Source organism: Telmatherina bonti (assembly GCF_933228915.1).
Source record: "Telmatherina bonti genome assembly, chromosome: 21".
Taxonomy (NCBI): Eukaryota; Metazoa; Chordata; class Actinopteri; order Atheriniformes; family Telmatherinidae; genus Telmatherina; species Telmatherina bonti.
The window spans coordinates 5,926,800-5,954,102 of record NC_136630.1 but is presented as its reverse complement, the minus strand read 5'-3'; the positions used below and the strand labels follow the sequence as shown (position 1 = coordinate 5,954,102).

General features: G+C 43.7%; 4 protein-coding genes across 4 annotated transcripts; 3 read left to right on the top strand and 1 right to left on the bottom strand.

The window, feature by feature from the left end:
* Positions 1 to 2,447: 2,447 nt before the first annotated feature.
* LOC306772077 (DELTA-sagatoxin-Srs1a-like) lies at positions 2,448 to 3,990 on the top strand (the record flags this gene model as incomplete). The annotated part of the gene is made up of 2 exons (XM_079261475.1): positions 2,448 to 2,551; positions 3,561 to 3,990. 2 exons carry the CDS (start codon positions 2,448 to 2,450, stop codon positions 3,988 to 3,990), a joined length of 534 nt encoding a protein of 177 aa, XP_079117601.1.
* A 2,614-nt stretch (positions 3,991 to 6,604) lies between these two features.
* On the top strand, positions 6,605 to 7,240 carry LOC306771841 (DELTA-stichotoxin-Hcr4b-like; the record flags this gene model as incomplete). The annotated part of the gene is made up of 2 exons (XM_079261163.1): positions 6,605 to 6,708; positions 6,790 to 7,240. The coding sequence occupies 2 exons, from the start codon at positions 6,605 to 6,607 to the stop codon at positions 7,238 to 7,240; spliced, it is 555 nt and encodes a 184-aa protein (XP_079117289.1).
* Positions 7,241 to 11,531: 4,291 nt separating this feature from the next.
* Positions 11,532 to 15,696, bottom strand: LOC306771194 (endonuclease domain-containing 1 protein-like). Its single transcript, XM_079260300.1, has 2 exons — positions 15,358 to 15,696; positions 11,532 to 12,445 (listed from the first exon to the last, which is right to left on the bottom strand). Exons 1-2 carry the CDS (start codon positions 15,634 to 15,636, stop codon positions 11,807 to 11,809), a joined length of 918 nt encoding a protein of 305 aa, XP_079116426.1. The 5' UTR covers positions 15,637 to 15,696; the 3' UTR covers positions 11,532 to 11,806.
* Positions 15,697 to 19,074: 3,378 nt separating this feature from the next.
* LOC306771508 (UDP-glucuronosyltransferase 2A3-like) lies at positions 19,075 to 26,488 on the top strand. The gene is made up of 2 exons (XM_079260674.1): positions 19,075 to 19,183; positions 21,647 to 26,488. The coding sequence occupies exon 2, from the start codon at positions 21,656 to 21,658 to the stop codon at positions 23,255 to 23,257; it is 1,602 nt and encodes a 533-aa protein (XP_079116800.1). The 5' UTR covers positions 19,075 to 19,183; positions 21,647 to 21,655; the 3' UTR covers positions 23,258 to 26,488.
* Positions 26,489 to 27,303: the final 815 nt, after the last annotated feature.

Here is a 27,303-nt window from a genome sequence, read left to right as displayed (position 1 = left end):
GTGCAGAACTTCCGACGTCTGAAGGTCACAGCAGGAATTTTATGTCCGTTTTTATTTCCCTGCAGTTTTCTTTTGTTATTTCTGGTAGTTTTGGGGTTATATGATCCTATGTATCGTGCATCAGAAGACTCTTTACTTGGTTTTCTTTGTGCTTTTTAGTGACTTAATTGAGTTATTGTTTCCTCGCTGTAGGAATGTTTTGGTCACTGCTTGTCTTTCTGTTGTTTTCTTGCATTATTTCTGCTAACTTTGCACTTTTTTGTCCTTGTAAATACTCATAAATGTATGAATTTGCATCGATTTAGTTTTATTTGAAACAGACTTGCATATTTTCATGTTATGTTGTATTTCTCTCATCTTCTTTTAGTCATATTTGTGTGGTAAAACGTATGTTTATTGTTGCTTTGCATCTTTTCTTGGGATTTCTAAAAAGGTTCATGATTCATGACACTGTTTCAACACCGTTAAGCTCACAAATAATAAAACAAACTGTGTGAGGAAGAATTTAGTCTCCATGTAAAACATCCTGGACGTTTCTCTGCAGGCCAACCAGTCTGGACGGTTTGGGCTTCACCTCATATGACTAATTGAGGTTATTTAGGTGTTTTTAGGTGTGGCACTTCATCTGCTGGCTCCTGGAGTGGAAATTTACTGAAAAGCTGTTCATGCATCAGTAAGGAAGGCTGACTTGTACTTTTAGCCACAGCAGTGAACGTTGGTGAGTCGTCTGCATACGCTGGCAAGCCGAGTTGTGCACTGGAGCTCAATAAACCTGCAGCTTCTGCTGCAACGCCGGTGCAGTGAAGCTGCAGATGAAGCATGCACATCGACCCCTCCTCTGCTTGTCATTATTTACTGGAATATTATAAAATGTCTGAAATTACAACAAATTTCCGTGCAAATGACGTCGCCGGCGAAAAAAAGTCAAAACGTCAACTTTTTAACTTCTGAGTAGAGAAGACATGCAGAGTTGGAGCTTCTGCCCAGTGTAACAAGATCTTATATTACTCATCTTTGCAGCATATTAACATTAATATTTATCTATTTAGGGATGATGAGAGCTGCAGTTATGACAATTTTGGCTCTTTTCAAGGATTGATTCTTTTAACTTGATTCTCCTAAAAGAATCAGCTCTTTCGGTTTTTCATGTATCATCCAGAGCTTCTTATTTAGCAATTATGAATTGTTTGTCTGTTGGTAAACAATTTTTATTTAAGTGTTTTATTAACTGTTTGTAATTGTAACTAAATCTTTAATAGAAATTGTAATTACCATTTTTATCCAAAAACTTTTATCATAACACTTATTTTTGTGCATTTTTCATTAGAAAAACTGAAGACAGAATCGCACAAAGCAAATAAACTAAATTAGGGCTAAAATCTGAACATGTGATGCTTTAAATGATCTAATTCCTCCATAAAATTAAATTCTGGCTTCCAGGTCGGTCTGTACCTGGTCTGTATGACACTGTGTGTCGTTTTTACATCGAGGTATGTTTCTAGTCTTCCTCACATTAGTCACACAGTGTGTCCACTAAAATAAACTCCAGCTCTTTCTAAAGATTCTTATTGTACATGTTGATCTGTCTTTCCTGTCCTCTCCACCCCAACCAGTCGAGGCAGATGGCTGCCCTCCCTGAGCCGGGTTCTGCCGGAGGTTTTCTTCCTGTTAAAGGGGAGTTTTTTCCTTCCCACTGTCGCCGCATGCAGCTCAGGATGGGGGATTGGATCCAAGTCATGACTCGATGCAATCAGTTGGTTTCTATTATAGGATATGTATGAATTGGCTTGAAATGAGATAAAGTGGCGTTATACAAATAAAGCTGAATTGGATTGAATTCAGCTCTTTTCCACAGGAATCAGTTCCTCTCTTCACTACAAAGAATCGACTCTTGGAGCCGATTTGTTTATGAGCGCTACATCGCTGGCTGAAAACATGAGCAGAAAACATTGTTCAGACAGATAAAACTGTCCACACATCACGATTTCCTTCTCGTGTGACAGAACTGAACTGATTTCACTGCAAACGTTCCTCTTTCTCATGTTGAGTTTTTCATTCTGGCTTCTAACCTGCAGAAACTGAAGCGTGAAGCAGCTTCACAACATGGATGCATGAACATGCATTTCAGGACTGCAGAAAGAAGCAAAGAGTTATTCTGCTGTTTCTGTGCGAGCTGGAAGATGTTTGCAGACGGTGGGAGTGACATGACTGCACACCCACCGGCTCGTGTGTCGGGTGTGACCGACAGGGCGTGACTTCATTCTGGTCTCCAAACCGAACTCCAAACCTGTTTTCAGACGCCTCTCTGCCGTCCTGTGAGCCACTTTACCTGAAGTACGTACGCATGTTTCTGCAGGTTTCAGCTGCTTTGACTAAAGTTAGAAAAGTTCTTTAAACATCAGATTTTTCTCTGTTTTCATCTCTTTTCTTCCCCTGCAGGCGTCACCATGCCTGAGACTGCAGAGTCCCACTCCGTCACCCTCACCACCAACCGCAACTGCACCATCGAGATCAGCAACATCAGCAGCAGCTTCTGCCTCGTCAACCCAAAGTAAGAATCCCCACAGTGGACACGTTTCTCTGCCGATGAGGGGCCACGAAGCGCTCTGAGCTCCAAATATCACTTCATTTGCTGCGTTTGTGCAAATCTAAATTTTAGTTGTTTATAACACCGGTTAAAGATAACAAGACTAGTTTAGAGTTCATATTTATTTGCAGTCCCAGTCAAGAGTTTGGACACTTTTCCATGGATGATGTGTCCAAAACCTTTAACTGGTTGTTTTTTTTGTTTTTGTTTTTTTTACTGTAGATAAAAATGAATAAATAAATAAAATAATCAGAAGAACGGTGAGACAAATGGAGCGTCTGACAGAACTGCTTATGTGTCTGAATTGTGTTTTATTTTCACACTTTCAGGTGTTTTTTGTTTCCTGTGGGTCATTTCATTTCTCTGTTTTTATGATTTAATTGTTTTTTTGATGGTTTTGACTTTGTTGCTGTTGCTGAAGTTAGTTTAGCTTTCTGTTTATTCCAGTTTTTATGCATGCCACTGGTTATTATGAGTGTCTTCATGGTTGTTTTGGATTTATTTTAATGCAAATATTTAGTCTCTTATTTTTTTCTTTCATTTATTTTCTGTTTGGTTGTTTTTATTTTCTGACTGTTTTTTTGTGTCATTTTGTAGCAAAAAAAAAAGGAGGGTCCATCGTTTCTACTGATCCATCCATTCATCAGTCCATCCATCTATTCAGTTTATCTAGGATCCCGTTATGGATGTCATGTGACAGAAAACTTTAGATTTAACCAGATGAAGGTTATTTGTGTCCTGTTAGAACGTTCCCACTGATCTGTTCTGGGTTTCCAGCTTGTTGCGGGTTCAGATGTGAGGACCTGCAAGTCGGTCCTGCAGGAAAAACACTCAGATTTGATCCGTTTTTATCAGCTTTGAGTTTCCGGCTCCTTGTGTGTTCGGTGTGTGTTTTCTTCTCCCACCTGCTTTTGCTACTAGTCTGGTTTGACCATCAGATTAACCCTTTCTGCTTCCTGCTGGTGGTTTTCAGGGTTCACCTGGAGAGCGGTTTCACCTTCAGCCCCCCGCAGCCCACCGTGCGCACCGCCAAAACCGAAGTGTGCTCTTTCACCAAGGACGACAACACGGCGTCGGGGGCCGTGGGGGTCCTGACCTACGAGCTGTTCAACATGCAGCAGCGGAACTGCAACGAGCTGATTGCCATCATGTTCTCCGTGCCTTTCGACTACAACTTCTACAAGAACTGGCTGGGGGTGGGCATCTTCGAGCACACCAGATCCTGCGACGGGAAGCTGTTCGACCACATGTACAAGAGCAAAGATTTCACCAACTTTGTGCGGCACCAGGCGGACGGGTCCGGGGTGGTGTACCAGGGCCGGGCGCTGGACCTGAGGGCCTGCATGTCCGATGAAGGCAAAGCTATTATTAAACTGGAGGTTTATGATAAGATGGGCAGATGAGCTGAGTGTGATGCTGAGAGAATAAAATGATAAGGAATACATGAGGATGTGAATGTTGAAGCCTTCTTGGTACTTTTGGTGCCTGAAATGAATAAAAAAAAAAACAACAATAAAATCATCTGTCTCTGATGCTTTGTCAGCTGTTAATTCAAGGAGAAAATATCACACATGGAAATGTCTGCATGAGCAGGGCTGTGCACCTTCTCTTATTTATTTACATTTAACAGAAAACTCAAGGAAAAGTTTTTGGTCATTTCTCTTTAATAACACCAACCGCTGTCCTGCGATGGACTGGCGAGCTGTCCAGGGTGCACCCCGCCTCTCGCCCAGAGACTGCTGGGAAAGGCTCCAGCTTCCCTTCATCAGGCTGAGTGGTTGGGATGATGGATGAATGAACATCAACCGCTGCTGGATTCGACGTCAAGCCCACGAATCACATTTACAACAAGCTCTAACTCGTGTTTGCCGTACGTTAGGATTGCACCCCCCAAAATGTCCCAAATGTTCCCAGCTGGGATTTAATCTTCAGGTGATTGATTTTCCTGCAGTAAGAAAGAAATAAAACACATATTGATCATTTTACGTGTTACTGATTATTATCAGGGAAACTCAGATGATCCGTGCACGGCCACAACATCCTGGCTCCTCGTCCTCCAGCGGGTCTGGTCACATTCACGGCACCTGGTCCGAAGTCGGTCCTCGAGGGCCACTTTCCTGCAGGGTTTCCATGTATCCCTGCTCCAGCACACCTGGCTTCCATTAAATAGATCCAACAGCCAATGAAGTTCTGCACAATGATTGATTAGTTTGAGTCAAGTATGTTGGAGCAGGGATGCATGGAAAACCTGCAGGATTGTGGCCCTGGAGGACCAGAGCTGGGCCCCCCTGCTCTACCAGGAGTTGTCACAATGGCAGCAGTCCTGCAGATTTTTATCTACGAGCAGACTGAAGTTCTGCACAATTCATTCATTCGAGTCAGGCGTGTTGGAGCAGGGAAACACTGAAACCCTGCAGACCTACGGCTTTGTGGGACCAAGCTGAGCTGCTCTGATCTAGACTGGTCCAAGTGTTCATGTGAGCTGAGATCTGGACTCTCAGACTCTAATCCTGCAGATCTTTTTAACACCAGACTGGAGGTTTGGGATCATTACAGGCTTCAGAATCAATTCAGTTCAATTCAACTTTATTTATATAGCGTCAGATCATGGCAATGCCATCTCAAGACGCTTTACAGACAGAAGAAAAAACAATGAAAGCTAATTCATAACAGCCTATATAAGGAAACCAACAGATTGAGTTGGAGGCTCCAACTCAATCTCCCATCCTGAGCTGCACACGGCGACAGTGGGAAGGAAAAACTCCCTTTTAACAGGAAGGAAACCTCCGGCAGACACTCCAGTGTCGTTTCGGTGCCAACCAGCTGGAAGCGGAGAGCATTGCAGCGCGTTTTAGGCACAAATCTTTGGGGCATCATCCACACATGCAGCTTTAGCTTCTCGTACAGAAGTCATGCCTCGTTGTAAAGAGGATTTACCAGGCGGTGAAACGTTGTTTGATACGACAAGAACTGATCAAACACTCAGAGCTGGTGTCTGAATCCTGTCTCCTTTTATCAAACATCGACTTTTCAAAGCTCTTTTCTGGATATTTACAGCCTTGAGAGAACTGCAACCAGATTTTCAGTCCAGTTGTGCAGAAACGAGGCACAAAGCGATTCAGACCAACACAATCAGTGGAATAATTACACCAGGAACACACATGAGGGACCATCTGAGAATACACAGTTGGGACACATGCAAAACTCTTTCCTACGTCTGCAATCTGTCCCTTTTAGGTTTTCTTTGTCAAGTAAATTAACTTTGTATCTTTTGTCTTTTGGTATGAAGACTCGCTCGTCCCACTGACAGAGGTCCATTTAACGATAAACAGAGGTGCAGAGGAAGCACTAAAAGTACTTTTTAAAAACAATGAAGAATGATGTCAGTTGGTCTCATTTGTTTTATCTGCTGGCATCAAATTTGCCAACATCACTTTTCTTGTGAAATAAATGTTATATATATATATATATATATATATATATATATATATATATATATATATATACATATATATATATACTGGTATATATTTGTAAACAGTGAATTTAATCATAAGATTAATCTATAATAATGGTAAAAATCCAGCTGCACTGCAGGCTTTACAGAGGTTTCAGCCCAACTCAGACAAGAGAACAAAAGAAATAACGACTCAGAAAGGTGTGGTCCGTGTGAAGACTGAGGAATGAAGCAAACCGGCTGGCAGTTTGGCAGAAAAGTACCGTTTTTGTTATTGCTGGCTATGCCCTCCGTCTCATGCTGCATTCATACCTGAGGTGAGGATGGGACACGAGGTCAGAGGTGGGGAAGGTGTGCTGTAGGTGGAGTCTTCTCCAACGAAACTCACCCAAAGGTTAAACCCAGAGTTGGATTTCTGTCACCAACAAGCGAGTCACCTGCGATCAGGAAGGTAAGCTGCGTCGTTCCCGCTGTGTTTGAAGGTTTGCAGGGATGGAAAATGTGTTTATTATCAGCAGTACGTCTGTTTGATCTGCAGTTCAAGCCTAAGAAGCGACACCATGAGTGAATCCGCAGAAGCTTTGGCTGCAAGCCTGAAAACCAGAAGAAACGTCACCATCGAGATCACCAACCTCACCAACGACTACTGCCTGATTAACCCCAAGTAAGTGCAACAAGACAGCAGGCGGAAATTCCTTCACCTTCAACAATCAGGATGTAAAAATTTTCCTTTTTGCTTGACAAGAGTTTACCTGGAGAGCGGCAGCTGCCACAGCCCCCCTCAACCCACCGTGCGTCCTCTGAAGACTGAAGTCTGCAACTTTGGCAAAACCAGTTCCAAAGCCACGGGTGCAGTGGGGGTCCTCACGTACGAGCTGTTCCACCGGCACAGCAACAGCGCCAAAGAGATGCTGGCCATCATGTTCTCTGTGCCCTACGACTACAACATGTACAAGAACTGGCTGGGTTTGGGGTTCTACGACCTGGCCAAGGAGTGCAACAAGAGTCTGTATGAGGAGATGTACTACAACAAAGAGCAGCAGGGCTTTGTGAGGGAGGAGGCCAAAGGCTGCGGGCTCAGCTTTGAGGGCAGCAGCCTGGACATCAAGGCCACCATGTCCCCCATGAGCAGGGCCATCATAAAGGTGGAGGTGTGGGACAAGCTCTTTGCTCCCATGATGCAAAATCCCCACTGAGCTGCTGATTCATGCTGCTGTTGAAGGAAACTTCTGCTGTGAGCTTTTAGACCTGCTACTAAAGTCATGCAATAAATCCAGAATGAGTTCAAACGTGCGTCCTGGGTCGTCTCTGGGTTTTCCACGTTCATCTTACCGAGACAAACTTAGCTGTAAGTCCTGCTTCTGTAGCTGCTGCACTTCATGTGTCTCCTTGTGTCTGCAGAGGTTTTGTTAGGATCCCCTGCTGGTTTTTATCAGTTTCATGCAGCATTAATACCACAGATGTCAGATCTGGAGTTTTATAACTGTTTGTTGTTCTGCATCGTAGTGCTGACACAGAACATGTTGCACCGAGGTTTACCCAGGTAGCACTGAGGCATAGATAGAAATATACAGATAATAACTAATGCAAGTTTTTTTTTCTTTGTTTTTAATTATTGCATAAAATTTTCTGAACTGTTTTCCGTCTCCTTAGATTAGAAACTGAGCTTATTATTTTATATATCTATATATATATATATATACATTTCCAAAATATCTGCATCTCAGGAAAGAAATATCCATCTTCTTTGCAAAAGTTTGAAGTTTTTTCTTTATTTTAAAACCTAAAACAAACAAATTTGTGGTTCTGCAAAATGTCAAATTTCATATAAAAGATAATAATTATATTAGAAAATGTTAAGTTTAATTTATTCAACAAGATTTTTGTGGCTCTGAACGAGTTTTATGTGACTGGGAAGAGGAATCTGATTCCTTTTAGCCAGATCTGTTGCTTCCTGCACCTGGTTCGTCACTTCAAACTGTCTTCCATCATAAAAGACAAAAGAATATCGTATATTTAGGTTTTATTCTGGTAAAACACAAGCGGTAGGTATGAGGTTAAAAATGCATTTAGAAGTTCCCCCTAAATAACTAGCAAGTGACGTCTGGACCTGCTGAGATTAATCAATAAAGTATAAAAAGATGTTAAACAAAAGACTTGTGTTTTTTCTTCCTCACCCTCCACGTGAGATTTGTCTTCATTCAACACCTTTAGTTTCATCTTCCAGGTGGATTCAGGAAGAAAATCATCTGACTAAACTACGGTCGAGTGAAGAAAAAGAAAATATTTTTATTTATTGTTTTATTTGTGTGGAAGTTTTTGTTTATTGATCGCTTTAAGCGTATTTGTGATCGCTCAGCGTCGTGATGTCGTTTGGAGCAGCTGGGAAATGATTTATTTTGAACAAATGTAACTTTATCACGTTATAAAGAAGCTGCATGTCTCCCAGTTATGTGGTGGAAAATTTACTAAATAATAAAAACATTTTATCTCTTCTTCCAATTGATAAAAGAAATTTAGGACATTTTTAGAAACATCCAAAGTTGTTTGTAAAATAAGAAAAATGTGTCAAAGCCAGTCTAATAAAAATTCATATTGTCATGAGAATTGATGGGGAACCAGTGTTCCCAGTACATAAATAACTACAATAAACACTGTTTCATTCTTCAGTATTGCTGATCCTTTAAGTCATGTTTGCACCATCTGCAGGCGTAGACACCAAGCAGCTGCATGTGCTGTGGGAGGACACCACCTACTGGTCTCAGCTGTTTATCCCAGTAAAACCACAGCTCCCCGTGTGTAACCGAGCCGCTGAGGTTTTCTACATTCACTGGTCGTCCACCAGAAGTCCTCCCAGTCTGCAGCTGCACACCTGTTTCACATGCAATCAATCAGTCAAACTTTATTTGTAGAGCACTTCCACATACCTCAAAGTAACCAAAGTGCTGTACAGGTAAAATAAAATAAATCAACATTAAAAGCACTAAAATAAAGACAGCACAACAGTTAAAAGACTAAATAAGACAGATAAGACCATGTGCTCCTGCTATCCGGAGTTAAAAAACCAACATAAAAAGATGAGTTTTCAAAAGAGATTTAAAACTACTTAAAGTCCCAGCAGACCTCACCGAAAGAGGGAGACTGTTCATAGTTTGGGGGCCACTGCAGAAAAGGCTCTGTCTCTACAAATCACGAGTCGAGTCCTCGGGACTACGAGAAGCATCTGGTCTTGGAGTCGGAGGAGTCGGAGCCAGACCTTCAGACAGTCAGCCCTCGTGGAAACGTCAAACCTCTGAGGAATAATCTTTCCTTTCAGGATGAACTTCTGGATCAGCTCCCGGCCTTCACATCCATCTCCTCTCCGTGGATGAACCTTGGATACCTTACAGGGAACACGACTGGATCAGGACTTCGACACTACTGCGACACCTTTCTGCCCTTCAGCCATCCTCCTCACCCCATCCCAGGAACAGTTCAGATCTCACCCATTCTTCACCTTTACCACTGCATTTAAACACCCTTTTATGAATAACTTTTTGTCTCCTCGGAGTGCTGCCTGTGGGTCAAGCAGCGAGCTAAAACCATGATAAGATGTAGGTTTTTACTGCTAAAAGACTTCTTTTATATTTGCATAATCTGCTTAAATATGAAGCTGCAAACAGCTGATTAGTGTTCCCTCGGTCTGGAAACCAGACGGACCAGAGCAGCTCAGTCTGAAGCAGATCCAGGTCCTCAGGACCCCCTGCCCTGCAGGTTTTACAGGTAGCCCTACTTCGACACACTTGAATGAAATAAAGCCTCATTAACAGTGATGAATGTGATGAGGAAGGTCAGAAATGTGACTCAGTTGTTTTGGAGGAGGAACACATCCAAAACGTGCAGGACAGGAGGTCCTGAGGACCGGACTGGGGTACGCTGGTCTGAAGGAACGACGGCTTCATTCAAGCTAAGCTAACGGCTAAAACACACACATCCAGATAAGGATGTCCTTCTGAACACTACGGAGCTCCTTCAGACACAGACTGCTGCATCTGAAGCAAAGACTGTATATGAAAGATGGAAGCAACCTCCAGCGGTTAAAAGTGAAGCCTATGTGGAAGTGTATAAAACTGCAGTTCCCCCTTCATCCACTAGGGGCTCCAAAACAGAGCAAATCTCCATAGACTCCCATGTTAAAAAGACCAACTTCACAGCAGGAATAAACATGTTTACAGCAGAAATAAACATGTTTACAGCAGGAATAAACACATTTACAGCAGAAATAAACATGTTTACAGCCTGGTACAAAAATCAATTTTCGGTTTATAGGTCAGGTTTACCTTCATGACAACTGTGGGGGGAGTGAATTTTTTTCTAACTCGCCCGTTAAAAAGTAATTTAATAAAAAAATTCGTCATAATTAGGGGGCGTGTCTTTTTGATTGACAGGTACCCGATCTCCCGCTTCAAGTAAGAAGAACGAAGAACAACCGCGGTTTTTAGCCGGTTAACAACGTGACTTAGCTTTAGCCCGCTTACCTCTGTTAGCTGGTTAGCTCCTGTTATCTCGTGGTTAGCTCTTAGCTACAGAAAGCTCAGAGTTCACTCGATGTCAATCATCCACCATGACGCTCACAGCCCCCTCTCTCAGCTCCACCTCTTTGCCCATATTTGGATTTTCCGGCAGAGACAACATACATGCCCCTGCCACGATGACGACGGTAGGAACCGCCCACCGAGCTTTAATTCAACTCTTCAGAAACCTATGGGTGACGTCACGGAGGCTCCGCCCATCTTTTTGTATACAGTCTGTGGTGCGAAGTGTGAAGCAGCTGTTGCAGGTCTTTGGTTCCTGCAAGTTAGACTGGAAACCAGCACTTTTCCCAGTAAGTAAGTTTTCCCAGTGAAGCTTGTGTTCATACTTATACAAGCAGGTTTCTGGGGGAACCTGTGTGGGTTCTTTCCCGGCTTCCGTCAGTCCAAAGACATCCATGTTTGGTTCATTTGAGTCTAAATTCATTCTAAGGGTGAATGTGAGTCTGAATGTTTGTTGGCTGTGGGAAGGACCAGGAATAGCGGCAGCCTCCTTCCCACCCTCACCCTGCGTTTTAATAACCCTGTTATCACAAGAAAATTAAGTACTTTCAAGAGAAATAAAATGCCAGCATGGCCACTTCAGGAGAAAACAAAAACATTTAAAGAGAATATACAATCTGTTTTATACAGGGATGTAAGTACTGATACCCGTCTGGGTATCGGTCTGATACTATGTGAGTGAACTTGTACTTGGTATTTACAAGTGTTCTGATACTAAAGAACCTGATACTAATGTGAAAGACTAAGTTTTCTTCAGACATGTAAGCGCCTTGTAACAGCTGTGAACAGAATCAATCAAAAAACACTTTATTCTCCTTATTTATGAAGTTTCTGACAGTTTTGCAGCCTCACCTTTACATTTAGGGCGACTTGTTTTATATACATCACAAAGTTAACCCTTTAGTTGTCCCATTCTGTGCCACAGTCCTGACCACCCAGCTGTCATGAGATTTATTAGTACTCATACTGGAAAGTACTCAGAAGTACAGACTTATACTTAACAAATGCATCTGAGTTTTGTATTAATCAGAAACCGATGGGATTACTTTACGTATTCCAGTTAGACTCCAGTTGTCCAGTTGGGCTTTTCTTACTTCAGTTAAGGTGAAATAATCAAGTCTGGTTTAGTTCAAGTTGTTTCTGTACTTAAACCCACCTTCATCCAGACGTTTTAATGCTTTTCTGTGGTTAGAAGTTTCGGGGTGAAAACTTGGACCCGGTGCACTGCTCATAAAAAACACTGACCACTGAGCCGAATCTGTCCTTCAGGTACATCTCCAGCGTCTCAAGCGGCATCCGCCTCACATCGTAACCCCTGACATGTTTCTTGGCCGTCTTGTCGATCGGCACGATCTCCTCGGTGCTGTTGGGGTCGTTGCGGCCGATGGCAGCAAACGTAGGAAACGTGTGTTTCAGCTCTTCGGGAAGGCTGCTGTTGTAGTTCGGGCAGCAGTAGGCAGACCACATGTACTCTGGCACGGCCACGCGGTGGTTCCTGAGCCAGGGCTCGGAGCTCTGGTATGGGATGATCCCGGTCACTATGAAGGCCTCTTTCAGGCAGTAGGCTGCTAAGGTCTGGTTAACGGTCTGCTCCAGGATCTCCCAGGGCCCGTCGTTGGACCCCGCTTTCTGAGGAACCACGTTTGTAAGGGTGAAAGTAGAGGAGCGGCACTCGTGGGTGTGATGATGAAGGCTGGGGTTCAAGTGGCCGCGAGAGTAAGTGGAGTTGATGTAGTCAAGCTCCACTCCCTGGCTTTCCACCACGTTCTGGTCCACGGGGCCCGGTGGGAAGGGAACCATGTTGCCATCAGCTCCTGGATTAGCTAACTGTTAATGAGCCAGAGGAAGAAAACAGGAAGAGGTGTTAGAATCGATTACGAAAGCTTCGTTACAAAAGCCTCATTTCCATCAAAGGGTGGGATGACGTGGGCTGGGAGGCTTTTTTTGCATTTCAGATGAAAACTGGGAAGCGTACCCTAATATCAGACCTGTCCTACTTTCATTTTCAGGACCATTTCCATTGGGGTACCAGAGAAACCAGCCAGACCTGAAAGGGTGGAGCTCGACACGCTGCTGACTTTTTATTGGTAGAAAATAATTTATATATATATATATATATATATATATATATATATATATATGACAGCTGGGTGGTCAGGACTGTGGCACAGAATGGGACAACTAAAGGGTTAACTTTGTGATGTATAGTTTTATACTCTCTGTTAGCAATAACATCGCTGTAGCTATGCTAACCTAGCATAGCGTTAGCTGCAAGCTTAGAGACCAGTAAGCTGCAGAAATAATATAAGCGGGGCTTTAAGTGGGCCGGTATGCACCGGTACACAGTACCGGCACTTTTAAATTCTATCCCTTTGCACACCGGGACTATTTTTTACAGCGTAGTGCACACCAGGACTTGGTGCACTTTTCAGTGTTATTTTTAATGTGTCCATGCAATAAGGGCTTGAGGTTAATAAAAGTGTCTCCATGGCACTTTGAATTTGGCAAATGTGGATTTGATTCAGAACTTGCTTGTTTTTTGTCATTTCTGTGCTATGAAACTATTAATCAACAGATCTACATGTAAGTATCACCCATGTTTTTTCCCATATTTGCATGGCAAACTGACAGCAAGTCATTAAGGGAGAACCAACACTTATTTTGTTCCACTTAAAGCACTGAATATAAGTTTACCACTACTACTATTTGAGAGAACAGAACGAGTGTTCATCACTCCGTCAGCTGCGTGTTAAAGTGGATTTTCAGGGGATCGGTGTGAATGCAGAGGTGAGGTTTATCCAGTGTGCAGGACCGAAGTCTTCAGCAACCGCTGCATACCATGTCATAATAACACAGCACAAGTTCACAGTTATAGGATTATCTGTCGGTTTTGGATTCTCTGTTGAAACAGCATACCAATTAAGGCCAACCCAAGCAGTTTTCCTTAACTTTTACCCAAAAAAAGACATCACAAAAGACTTTGTGATGTTAATAAACTGTCATGTTTCATGAGCTTATTTTCGCCACAGTCGATCGTACGCATGCGCATTAAGTATAAGTATGTTGTGATGGGTGTTCAAAACTCATATAACACCTGTGTAATGTTATATTTTACTTTGTTAGAAAATACTATAGGGCATCAGAGGGCATGAATGATGTTTTTCCAGTTCACTCATGTTGCTTTTATGCAGGTTGCATATGTTCTAAATGTAAAGATTAATTCATCAGTACAGCTGTTAGCCAGAGGTTTTATACTATTTTGCATGTTTTTGTCCATAAAAACTCATCTAACAATTTTAGGAAACTTCAGTCTTCTGATTATTATTATTATATAGCAAACTTTTATTATTATTGTGAAAATAAACATCTGGCTTGACGCCAATCGAGCTGAAACATTATACAGTTAGACCAAATAAAAGCAACAAATATAAAATATAAATAGAGGAGTTCACAAAATAATCTGTAACAATAAAAACAGAAAACCACTTACGTAGATGGTTTTTAAAACAAACAAAGGTATAGAATTAAATAAGTAACAACACAACCGGGTTTGAAGACTATGGAAACCTGCAGGGGACACAGGGAGTCAAGCCAGATGTTTATTTCCATCAAAATGTTTAGAAAACAGGGTCTGGTGCATGTGTGATTTCAGTTTGCTGGGTTTAGGTGCATGAAGACTTACGTTTTATATCCAATATGCATAAATTAGATTTATTATGTAAAGTGCTATGTGCTGCATAAAAAAGGGATTTGTAGCTAAAATGTGACTTGATTTTGTGCACTTTTTCTGCAAAAAAAGTGATCTAAGAAACTTATTTCACCCCCATGGGTGTCATTTCTCAGTTTCTTCTGGTGTTTCTCTGCATCCGTCTCTGTCAGCATCATATGGAAATAACACACACAACAGGTCCAGGTTCACAGAGGAAGTGTGAACGCAAATTAATTTCTTACTTCATTATTGTTGTTCTGTCTCATAAAAGCAGCGATCATATCATATCTATCTTCGCTTCATCGCTCCTGTTAAATCTAGAGTAGAATTAAATCAGTTTAAAATGCATTAAGATGCTTTTATCCTCATTTAGCATGATACAAAGCTGACCTGATGTCTAAAATTCTTTTAAAGACAAAGGAGGCTATTCCGTCTTGCGTATCCCCATTAAAAAAATTTAAGCTCATGTTATGTTTTTTTTTAAATCTATAAATAATTTCCCCGAATAGACTTCCTTGCACGGCAGCAAACAAACAACACGCCTGACATCAGACTTGTACTCTCACTTCCTCCTCCTGTAACTTCCCTCATCAGCACTTTCTAACCATAACCTTTTATTTTATTTACTTCTTTTTTATTCTAACAGTAGTTTGTTGAATTTTTTGCCATTAAAATGTTATAAAATCCTCTTCCAGGCATCAACCTGTTGAATCTGGAGCCATGATCAGTCTCAGCTGCTGGATTACGACCTTGCAGATCATGTGAACACCATACATGCTGACCAAGCATGAACTCCAAACAGCTCACTTCTGCTTTTTTGGGGGGGGGACAAGTTTCCCTTTTTTGCTTTTATTGACTGTACATAATTATGTGAACTATTCCCCCGATGCTAAACTGAATCATCCGTTTCTATAAAAGAAGACGACTGTGGGACAGCTGAGTAATGTTCAGTCAGCAGGAAACTAGTGAACCTGCTCTTCTGCTTCTATAAAAATCTGTCATGTTTTGTTGTTTAAGTCGATGTGCTCACCTGTGGCTCAAACTTCCATGAAGCAGATGGCCTCTTTCCTGCAGGTACCGTGTACAGATACGCTGAGAACCACGGCGAGCGGCGGAATCGGCTGTACAACGTGGCAAAGCGATACTGGTTGGAGAAGCGCTGGCAGATGGGGGTCCCTGTCAGACCTTTTGGAGGCCAAGATCTGTAGAAGAACTGCAAGCAGGGGGTGAAATCCCCGACATCAGCGGCACACGGGCAGCAGCCAGCGGTGAAGGCCAAGGCGAGCAGGGAAAAGAAAAAATTAGACATTTTGATGTGAATCTGAAGCCAAAGCTGAGATTTGCTGCTGAGATGTTCTAAGATGTGTCATTCCTTCTTGAACAACGAGCAGAAATAAGCTGGACGGTGTTCCTGTTTCATTTTAACAAGCTATAAATGAAAGCAGAAGCTGTTTTTTTCCCCATCTGAACAGGAAACAAAAACGCTGAACAGGTCTGCTGACATTGCTGCACTTCACGACATACCAGGAATCCATGACCACAGATTCCTGGTGTTCAGTAAGTTGGATTCTGTATAAATGGAAAGAAAATGAATGAACACTTTAATCCTATCTGTGTGTAGATCTCGGTCTCTACCTGTGATATCTGCAGGTGGGCTTGTCTGATTGGATGTGGGAGTGATTATGACTGTGGTTCAAAGGTCACCTCCTGTTTGCGCCTCCAGCTTTTCTGCAGATACCTGCTCAGCCGTCCCAGCTGCTATTAAAGACAGATGGCTTTTAAATCCCTTTTCACACTCGTTTTGTAATTTATTTATTTATTTATTTATTTTAAATATTTGGGCATTTTAAATTCATGTCCACCTGTTCAACTGCTTGTAACCACAAATAACCAGCCAATCACATAGCAGAAACATGAAAACATGATGCATTTAGTCTTGTAGACATGGTGAAGACGACTTGCTGAAGTTCAAACTGAGCATCAGAACAAGGAAGAAAGAAAGTGTAGGTGACTCTAAATGTGACCTGGTCTGAGTATTTACTGTGATTTACACACAACCATGTCTGGGGTTTCCAGAGAAGGGGCTAAGAAGAGAAAATATCCAGCTGTTGATGTCAGAGGAGACTGGGCAGACTGGTTGGAGATGATAGAATTGAAACAGGAAGGTTCCAACATCATCTCCGAACACACAACACGTCCAGCCTGGAAGCAGATGGTCTCCAGCAGCAGAAGACCACAGCGGGTTCCCTCCTGTCAGTAAGAACAGGAAACTGAGGCTACAATTCACACAGACTCACCAGAACTGGACAATAGAAGATGGAGAAACGTTGCTGGTCTGATGAGTCTCCAGTTCAGCTCCACATTCACATGGTAGGATCAGAATCTGCTGGAAACATCATGACAACATGGATCCATCCATCCTTTTGTCCCACTTTGGTCCCCTTAGTACCAACATGACATGGTTTAACCTCCACAGCCTACCTGAGTCCTGCTGCTGACCATATTCATCCCTTTCTGAGCACAGTGTAGCATCTTCTGATGGAAACTTCCAGCAGGATGATGCACCATGTCACAAAGCTCACATCATCTCCACCATGACGATGAGTTCACTGTCCTCCAACGGCCTCCACAGTCACCAGATCTACATCCAGCAGAGCAGCTTTGGGACGTGGTGGAACGGGAGATTCTCATCATGATGAGGTGGAACGGGAGATTCTCATCATGTTGAGGGGGAACGGGAGATTCTCATGGTGATGAGGTGAAACGGGAGATTCTCATGGTGATGAGGTGGAACGGGAGATTCTCATCATGATGAGGTGGAACGGAAGATTCTCATCATGATGAGGTGGAACGGGAAATTCTCATCATGATGTGGTGGAACGGGAGATTCTCATCATGATATGGTGGAACGGGAGATTCTCATCATGATGAGGTGGAACGGGAGATTCTCATCATGATGAGGTGGAACGGGAGATTCTCATTATGTTGAGGGGGAACGGGAGATTCTCATTATGTTGAGGGGGAACGGGAGATTCTCATCATGATGAGGTGGAACGGGAGATTCTCATCATGATGAGGTGGAACGGGAGATTCTCATCATGATGAGGTGGAACGGGAGATTCTCATCATGATGAGGTGGAACGGGAGATTCTCATTATGTTGAGGGGGAACGGGAGATTCTCATCATGATGTGGTGGAACGGGAGATTCTCATCATGATGAGGTGGAACGGGAGATTCTCATCATGATGAGGTGGAACGGGAGATTCTCATCATGATGAGGTGGAACGGGAGATTCTCATCATGATGAGGTGGAACGGGAGATTCTCATCATGATGAGGTGGAACGGGAGATTCTCATCATGATGTGGTGGAACGGGATATTCTCATTATGTTGAGGGGGAACGGGAGATTCTCATCATGATGAGGTGGAACGGGAGATTCTCATCATGATGAGGTGGAACGGGAGATTCTCATCATGATGAGGTGGAACGGGAGATTCTCATTATGTTGAGGGGGAACGGGAGATTCTCATCATGATGAGGTGGAACGGGAGATTCTCATCATGATGAGGTGGAACGGGAGATTCTCATCATGATGTGGTGGAACGGGAGATTCTCATCATGATGAGGTGGAACGGGAGATTCTCATCATGATGAGGTGGAACGGGAGATTCTCATCATGATGAGGTGGAACGGGAGATTCTCATCATGATGAGGTGGAACGGGAGATTCTCATCATGATGAGGTGGAACGGGAGATTCTCATCATGATGAGGTGGAACGGGAGGTTCTCATCATGATGAGGTGGAACGGGAGATTCTCATCATGATGAGGTGGAACGGGAGGTTCTCATCATGATGAGGTGGAACGGGAGATTCTCATCATGATGAGGTGGAACGGGAGATTCTCATCATGATGAGGTGGAACGGGAGATTCTCATCATGTTGAGGGGGAACGGGAGATTCTCATCATGTTGAGGGGGAACGGGAGATTCTCATCATGTTGAGGGGGAACGGGAGATTCTCATTATGTTGAGGGGCAACGGGAGATTCTCATCATGATGAGGTGGAACGGGAGATTCTCATGGTGATGAGGTGGAACGGGAGATTCTCATTATGTTGAGGTGGAACGGGAGATTCTCATGGTGATGAGGTGGAACGGGAGATTCTCATGGTGATGAGGTGGAACGGGAGATTCTCATTATGTTGAGGTGGAACGGGAGATTCTCATTATGTTGAGGTGGAACGGGAGATTCTCATCATGAATGTACAACATCTCTGTGATGCTTCATGTCATTATGGAGCAAAATCTCTGAGGAAGGTTTCCTACACCTGGTTGGATCAGGAATTAAAACGGCTGTGAAGAAAACAGGCGTCCAAGCTGGTCCTGGACCTGATAAAGTAGCAGGTGAGTTTATGATGTTCCAGCGTTTCACTCTCCAGTTTCTAGTCAGTTTACAAAGAAAGGCATCAAAACGTTTGCAGGTTATTTTGACCTTGTGAGAAATGAGTTTACTGAAATGATTACAAGTTTCTTGGAACATTATTCTTGCTGAGAGATTTCAGGTTATTACTTCCAGATCCTTCTGTTTATTTGTGTCCCGCCCCCCCTGCTTTGTGGGTCTTTGTCAGAGCTGGGTGAAGCCTGTTGAAGACAGATGATTGGCTCTGAGGGAAAAATGTTTTCCTTTCCTTCCCTTCAGACTGCACACAAGCATTTGAAGTCCCCCTACCCCTGCACCCCTCCCACATTTCCTTATGTAATCAGGATTTAAGTTTTTCTGCACACAGGCACCGGTCTGCTTTTGTCCAGAGAGAGGACAGAAAGTGCTTTTCCTCCACCGTGTCAGAGGTTTCAGGTCGGTGACAACACTTTCTCTGCAACACATTAACAGACATTTGTTTACGCAGCAGCTTTTTACAGGAGAAGCTGGTGGGAGTTTCCTCTTTTTACTTTCTAACAGACTTTAATGGAGAAAACTGCCTCTCAGGGTTATTTTCTACTCTGTGTTTTAGCTGCTTGTTGTCTCGGATGGTAAAATTAGCGATCGTACCAGCAGGTTTTAGTCGGGACACGCACTCCCCTGGACTTTGACTTGTTGAGCTTTTGCCGGCTTGTTATTGGACTGTTGCATCATGTGCAGATCCTGACCTCAGAAAGCATTAGATCATGAAGTATTTTAACCCAGAGTTTAAATGAGTTCTGGATGTTCCAGATTCCAGAGAGAAATACTTATCTGGAGCAAATCTGTGTCCTATTTTTCCCAAGATGCGTCGCTGAATGATGCCGTCTTTTAGCTTACACTGAGTCTGGAAAGCAAACGGAATAAAAACCTGCTGCAGCTGAATGTTCAGTAGCTACCAGGAGATGATGCCAAGTGTTTCAGAGTTCATCCAGGAATTTAACCTAAAGACGGATCATGTGTAGCTGCAGTATTTGAAATGTAAAAAAAAAGAAATAATCATACCTGATATTTGGCTGAGATCAGAAATGATGCTATGAAAATATCCATCATGTCACACTGGAAGCTAATGATGAATGACCATAATATCCCCCTGGAACTGGACATACAGAGCAGTTCATACAATCTATGAAGGAATTCTGCACAAACGTACCGATGCCCACCCGGCTTCTTCCCCACCTTCCTGTTCTGGACAGGATTTAGAGAGATGTCGCTGCTAAATCTGAGTTTTAACTCCATGTTATTTCAATAAACACTTGAAAATAGTGGGAGGATTGAGGGCTTTGGACTGGTTATCAGACGTATTTGAGTAAACTTTGGTGTTCCTCAGGGATCTGCTTTTGGACCAGTTCTGTACACGCTTCCTCTGCATATATTTGTTAAATGTGCTAAATAATCTTTGCTATGTTACATATCTGACTAGTTTTACAGGTATAGTTCTCTAAGTTTACATTTTAAACCTGTGCGAGGTGAGTCTGCGTTTGTCCTGCAGTTACACGAGTTTAACACCTCCTAGCTTCTGATTGGTTGGCACTGTCACACGCGGAGCGGACGACAAGGAAGTTCTGTGTTGTTGAATATGGAAATAAGAAAAGTGCTGCTCAACAAGTGATCTTTCTCATTTCTAGCTCCATTTTTTATGTTTTTCTTTTTAAAACACTTTGAGCTTTAGTTTTTCTAAAATTAAAAGGCCGTTGGATTAATCCAGTGTTTCCTAGTCCAGGTCCTCAGGTGGATTAATCCAGTGTTTCCTAGTCCAGGTCCTCAGGTGGATTAATCCAGTGTTTCCTAGTCCAGGTCCTCAGGTGGATTAATCCAGTGTTTCCTAGTCCAGGTCCTCAGGTGGATTAATCCAGTGTTTCCTAGTCCAGGTCCTCAGGTGGATTAATCCAGTGTTTCCTAGTCCAGGTCCTCAGGTGGATTAATCCAGTGTTTCCTAGTCCAGGTCCTCAGGTGGATTAATCCAGTGTTTCCTAGTCCAGGTCCTCAGGTGGATTAATCCAGTGTTTCCTAGTCCAGGTCCTCAGGTGGATTAATCCAGTGTTTCCTAGTCCAGGTCCTCAGGTGGATTAATCCAGTGTTTCCTAGTCTATGTCCTCAAGTGGATTAATCCAGTGTTTCCTAGTCCAGGTCCTCAGGTGGATTAATCCAGTGTTTCCTAGTCCAGGTCCTCAGGTGGATTAATCCAGTGTTTCCTAGTCTATGTCCTCAAGTGGATTAATCCAGTGTTTCCTAGTCCAGGTCCTCAGGTGGATTAATCCAGTGTTTCCTAGTCCAGGTCCTCAGGTGGATTAATTCAGTGTTTCCCAGTCCAGGTCCTCAGGTGGATTAATCCAGTGTTTCCTAGTCCAGGTCCTCAGGTGGATTAATCCAGTGTTTCCTAGTCTATGTCCTCAAGTGGATTAATCCAGTGTTTCCTAGTCCAGGTCCTCAGGTGGATTAATCCAGTGTTTCCTAGTCCAGGTCCTCAGGTGGATTAATTCAGTGTTTCCCAGTCCAGGTCCTCAGGTGGATTAATTCAGTGTTTCCCAGTCCAGGTCCTCAGGTGGATTAATTCAGTGTTTCCCAGTCCAGGTCCTCAGGACCCATCTGTCCTGCATGTTTTAGGCGTGTTCCTCCTTCAAAACACCTGAGTCACATTGCTGAACTTCCTCATCACGTTCTTTGCAGCCTGTTAACAAGCCTTTATTTCGTTCAGGTGTGTTAAGGTAGGGTTACCTATAAAACCTGCAGGGCGGGGGGTCCTGAGGACCTAGACTGGGAAACACTGTTTAAGGTTTTCTGTTCAGGGCAATACTATCAGACAGAAATATACTCTAAAAATGTTTATTAAACGTTTATTACTGTTTTTTGTCCCAGACTATCCTGATGGAGAGCATTCCAGTCGCCTCCCTCCTTTTGGTTGTGGGCGTATTTCTCCTGACTGGACCCAGCATCCAGGCTGGAAAGATTTTGGTGTTTCCAGTTGATGGTAGTCACTGGGTCAACATGAACCTCCTGATCCAGAACCTGCACGCCAAAGGCCACGAGGTTACGGTGATCCGCACCGCCACCAGCTGGTACGTGAAGGAGAGCGCGCCACATTACCGCTCCATCACCGTCACTCTGCCACAAGCTATTGACATAGAGGAGCAGGACTTCTTCGTCACCTTCCTCGTCAAGATGCTGGAGATCAAGAGGGAGGGTGGCTCCGTTATGGCCTTCATGAAGTTCTACTGGGAGATGCTCACCACGCTGTCTAACATTCACCAACAAGCCAGCTTGTTGGGGGTGGAAATATTTGAGAATAAGACTCTGCTGAAGAGTATTCGTGACGCTCAGTTTGATGTGGTTCTTCTGGATCCTGGACTTCCCGTCGGAGTCCTGGTGGCTCATGAACTAAAGCTGCCAACGGTCTTTAATGTGAGGTGGATCACCAGCGGAGAGGGCCATTTTGTGGTGGCTCCGTCTCCAACGTCGTATGTTCCCACGTCTGGATACGCCGCCACGGACCGCATGACGTTTTGGGAAAGAGCCAAAAACACATTTTTTTACTTCTTCAACACGTGCATCGACAAGCTGATCGTGTGTCCTCACTACGACCGGCTGGTGGACCGCTACTTCGGTCCAGATGTGAAGTTCTACCACCTGCTTCAAGGTGCGGACGTCTGGCTCATGAGAGTGGACTTTGTTTTCGAATTCCCCCGACCGACCATGCCCAACATCGCCTACATCGGCGGGTTTCAGTGTAAGCCGTCTAATCCTTTGTCGTCAGAGCTGGAGGAGTTTGTTCAAAGTTCAGGGGAGCATGGCTTCATCCTGATGTCTCTCGGGACGCTGGTTAAAGGCCTCCCCATGGAAATCACCTCAGAAATAGCTGCTGCTTTTGCTCAGCTTCCTCAGAAGGTCATCTGGAGGCATGCCGGTGAGCCCCCCAGCAACCTGGGCAACAACACCCTCATCATGAAATGGCTGCCGCAGAACGACCTGCTGGGTCACCCAAAAATTAAAGCCTTTGTGGCCCATGGTGGGACTAATGGGGTCTACGAGTCCATCTACCACGGCGTGCCCGTTGTGGGTGTCCCTCTTCTGTTTGACCAGTTTGAGAACGTTTTGCGACTTGAAGCAAGAGGCGCTGCGAGGGTGGTGGATGCAGCGAAACTCAGCCGTCAGAACTTTCTGGAAGCCCTGAAGGATGTTCTGAACAACCCGTCCTACAGGGATAACATGAGGCGCCTGTCCTCTCTCCACCGGGATCAGCCCATGCATCCTCTGGACACGGCCGTGTTCTGGATCGAGTTTGTCATGCGGCACAAAGGCGCCGCGCATTTACGCACAGAGTCGTACAAGATGCCGTGGTATTCCTATTACTCCGTGGATGTTGTCTGCTTTCTGCTGGCGGTCGTGTTGTTGCTGGCAGCTGCTGTGGCGAGATCGATACGATTCCTGTGCATTCGACTTCTTATGAAGAGAAAATCCAAGCAGGAGTAACTCCTGCATTTAGTCTCCATGTAGACAAAGTTTAAATGAACAAGAGCAACAAGGAGCGCAGATCTCCACGGGGTCTTTTCTATCTACAGGGTTTCCCAAAGAGGATTACTTAAAACAGGGGTGCCCAGCTCCGGACTTCGAGGGCCACAATCCCGCAGGTTTTCCACGTATCCCTGTCCCAACACACCAGAACTTCATTGGCTGTTGGATCCATTTACTGGAAGCCAGGTGTGTTGGAGCAGGGATACATGGAAACCTTCCGGACAGACTTCGGGAACCCCTGACTTAAAAGATCCGGATGGCTTTGGATGGAAGTGTAACAGGTGCTCCAAAGCTCTTGTTCTTCTAGTTATTGGAATATTTGAACGTTTTTCGTAACGCCGCTGCATTGCGTCTGTTTCAAACCGGACTGCTGCGCGGCGTAAAGCTTCCTGAAAATGCAAGTAAACCAGACTCTTTTACTGTGAAGTTCAAAATGATCATAAACTGGTTCATTTGGACTTAATTCTACATCCTGTTACTTGTAATTATGTAGCACTTAATCGTTGATCGCACACTCAGTGAAATACTTTCAATTTGCATTTCCAACCATAGAAAAGAGTCGGACAGACTTCACAACTTTTTTCAAAAATAAAAGTCTGACTGTAGACTAGTTAGTGGTCAATACTTAGTTTTTTCCAATTTTATACCAAAGACTGATCTAAAAGATGTAGCTGGGACGTCGCCTGATCGCTGTGATTCTGTGGTTTCATGGAACATGCAACTGGAGCAAGCAATTTATGCTTCATGTTGAAAAACATCATAACCAATTCTGTCTTTACCTTCGCTCTAAAACTCTTATCCACCAGGATTAAACTGCGTTTAGTAAAATTTTTCCCGTCAAAACCTGCATAAAAATAGTTTATAATCCCAGAGAATAATCAATACTTAGTCTTATCTCCAAGCAGAAACTCCTAAAAGACCCTTGTGATGTCGGGAAATCTGTAAATTATATAAATTATTCACACAGTTAAGAAGCAGTTAGTCCAGGTATGGAGCTAGAAGTTCCTTCTACCTGACTCAGTCCAGCAGGTGGCAGCGTCTCCTTTCCACTGGCTTCACACAACAAGGCCGCGTTACAGCATGAATATTTAGTATGAGTTTCTGCATCTAAAATACTGACATGTAGATGGGCTTAAATTCAGGAGAAGCTTATAAAATATCCAGCATGTAGGGACACATGTGCAATCACCAGTTTACATACAGATGACTGTTAATGATGCAGTTGAACCTAAAAGTAATCCCTCTAGTTATCGATCCAACTAGTTCGGGGAGAATAAGTTAACTAGGTTTAAAATCACCATAAATTTCCTTTTATTCAGCATTAACACAAGCTTGTAGAAACCCTGTAGAAACTTGCAGGAAGGGATCGCCTCTGAATAAAACTGGCCGGGATGGGGGCTTATTTCTGCAGGCCGACCCAAAAACCACAAAACCTGAAGTGTTTTCTGACATACAGAAAACATGGTACAGTTTTTAAAAACAGGAAGCTTTATAGCAGAACTGAGCAGAAATATTGACCTTTTGTGGCCATTAGATGCATTAGACACCTCAGGACGAGTAAACAAAACAAAAAAAGCATGAAAAATACATTTCTGAATGCAGTGTCCTGGATTGTTAGATCATGCAGAAGAGAAAAGGACCCACATCACGGGGGTCACGTCGATGTGGTGAAAGCGTCTTAATGCAAAACAAGAAAAGACCGAGAAGGATCTGGAAAGAAGTTTTATACAGAAGGAGAAAACAAACAATCAGGCGTCTGCAAACAGAAACTAAACCAAGAAACTGTCTCAGCGGATCATCTAAAACATAAAACCTCTCTGGGAATGTCAGTTCTGGCCCCCGAGGGCCACCATCCTGCAGGTTTCAGGCATTTCCCTGCTTTAGCCTCTGATTAAAGTGGAAGGTGTTGAAGCAGGGAAACATCTAAAACCTGGTGGAGTAGAGACGATAATCCTTATATGTTTCCTGCTTCAACACATTTTACTCAGATTAGTGTCTCATGAACATACCTGCAGGAATGTTAGACATTTAATTCATTTGAATCAGGTGCGTTGCAGCAGGGAAACATCTAAAACCTGGTGGACTAGACACGGGACAATCCCTAAATGTTTCCTGCTTCAGGACATTTCACTCAGATTAGTGGCTCATGAATAGACGTGCAGGAATGTTGGACATTTAATTCATTTGAATCAGGTGTGTTGCAGCAGGGAAACATCTAAAACCTGCAGGACAGTGAGCCTCGAGGGGCACAGTTTAGTTAAACTGACCTAAACGAACGCAGAACAGAAATAAATCATAAATAATAATAATAATAAACTTCACAAAGGAGTAGAAAGAAGGAACATTAGAGCATAGATATGCTAGCTGTTGGCTTTATTCTGGTGTTTACCGGCTGCTGCAGCATCTAGTAAAGTCACTTTTAAAAGATTCATTTAAGATCATTTTCATATAAACTGTTGATGAGGATTTGGTCTGATATATGAATCCTATTCCAAGCATGTTCTGGATCTTGTTTCATATTTAGGTTGTTGCGTTGTTTTCTGTTTGTGGTGTCATGTTTGTTAAATGAGTACATGCAGCGTTAGCTCCAGCTAATCAAGACCCAAATAAAGGAAAGAAAATACCTTTTTTTTTGCATTTTATTTGAGATAATCTTGTTCTCGTGTATTAGCTTATTATACTTTCTAGACAAGTGTTTATGTGTATATGCATATTTTGGATTTAACTTACTGAGAAAGAGGAAAGAACAAACAAGAAGTACAAAATAATGAAAATCTAAACTAAATATGATCAGAAACAAAAATACATAAAAATGTAATAACTGGATTTACGCTGTTTACAAATAAAACTGGAACAACTGAATATGAGGATAAACAAGGCCAAGAAACACAAACAAACCTACAACAATTATTTTAAAATTAATCAATAACATTTTCTGTTCATTTTAAAGGCTCAGTGATGTAGTGACATCTAGAGGTGTGAACGTCTCATTACACCTAGTAAAAACTTAAACCACAGTTAGTGTTGGTTTGTACCTGATTCTGCTGAAAATCTGCTGCTGACCCCAGACTGACCCCAGACTGATCCCAGACTGACCCCAGACTGACCCCAGACTGACCCCAGACTGATCCCAGACTGACCCCAGACTGACCCCAGACTGACCCCAGACTGATCCCAGACTGACCCCAGACCGATCCCAGACCGATCCTAGACTGACCCCAGACTGACCCCAGACTGATCCCAGACTGACCCCAGACTGACCCCAGACTGATCCCAGACCGATCCTAGACTGACCCCAGACTGACCCCAGACCGATCCCAGACTGACCCCAGACTGATCCCAGACTGACCCCAGACCGATCCCAGACTGATCCCAGACTGATCCCAGACCGATCCCAGACCGATCCCAGACCGACCCCAGACTGACCCCAGACTGACCCCAGACTGATCCCAGACTGATCCCAGACTGACCCCAGACTGACCCCAGACCGATCCCAGACCGATCCCAGACTGATCCCAGACTGATCCCAGACCGACCCCAGACTGACCCCAGACTGATCCCAGACCGATCCCAGACCGATCCCAGACCGATCCCAGACTGACCCCAGACTGACCCCAGACTGATCCCAGACCGATCCTAGACTGACCCCAGACTGATCCCAGACTGATCCCAGACTGACCCCAGACTGATCCCAGACTGATCCCAGACTGATCCTAGACTGATCCTAGACTGACCCCAGACTGACCCCAGACTGATCCCAGACCGATCCTAGACTGACCCCAGACTGACCCCAGACTGACCCCAGACTGATCCCAGACTGACCCCAGACTGACCCCAGACTGATCCCAGACTGATCCCGGACTGACCCCAGACTGACCCCAGACTGATCCCGGACTGATCCCGGACTGACCCCAGACTGATCCCAGACCGATCCCAGACCGATCCCAGACCGATCCCAGACTGACCCCAGACTGATCCCAGACCGATCCCAGACCGATCCCAGA

Bases quoted from the DNA above. Each gene is read 5' to 3' on its own strand.
- LOC306771508 (XM_079260674.1), top strand. From the start codon at position 21,656: ATGGAGAGCATTCCAGTCGCCTCCCTCCTTTTGGTTGTGGGCGTATTT.
- LOC306771194 (XM_079260300.1), bottom strand. From the start codon at position 15,636: ATGTCTAATTTTTTCTTTTCCCTGCTCGCCTTGGCCTTCACCGCTGGC. The intron at 12,446-15,357 runs GTGAGCACATCG...GCTCATTAACAG, and splicing joins CATGGAAGTTTGAGCCACAG to TTAGCTAATCCAGGAGCTGA.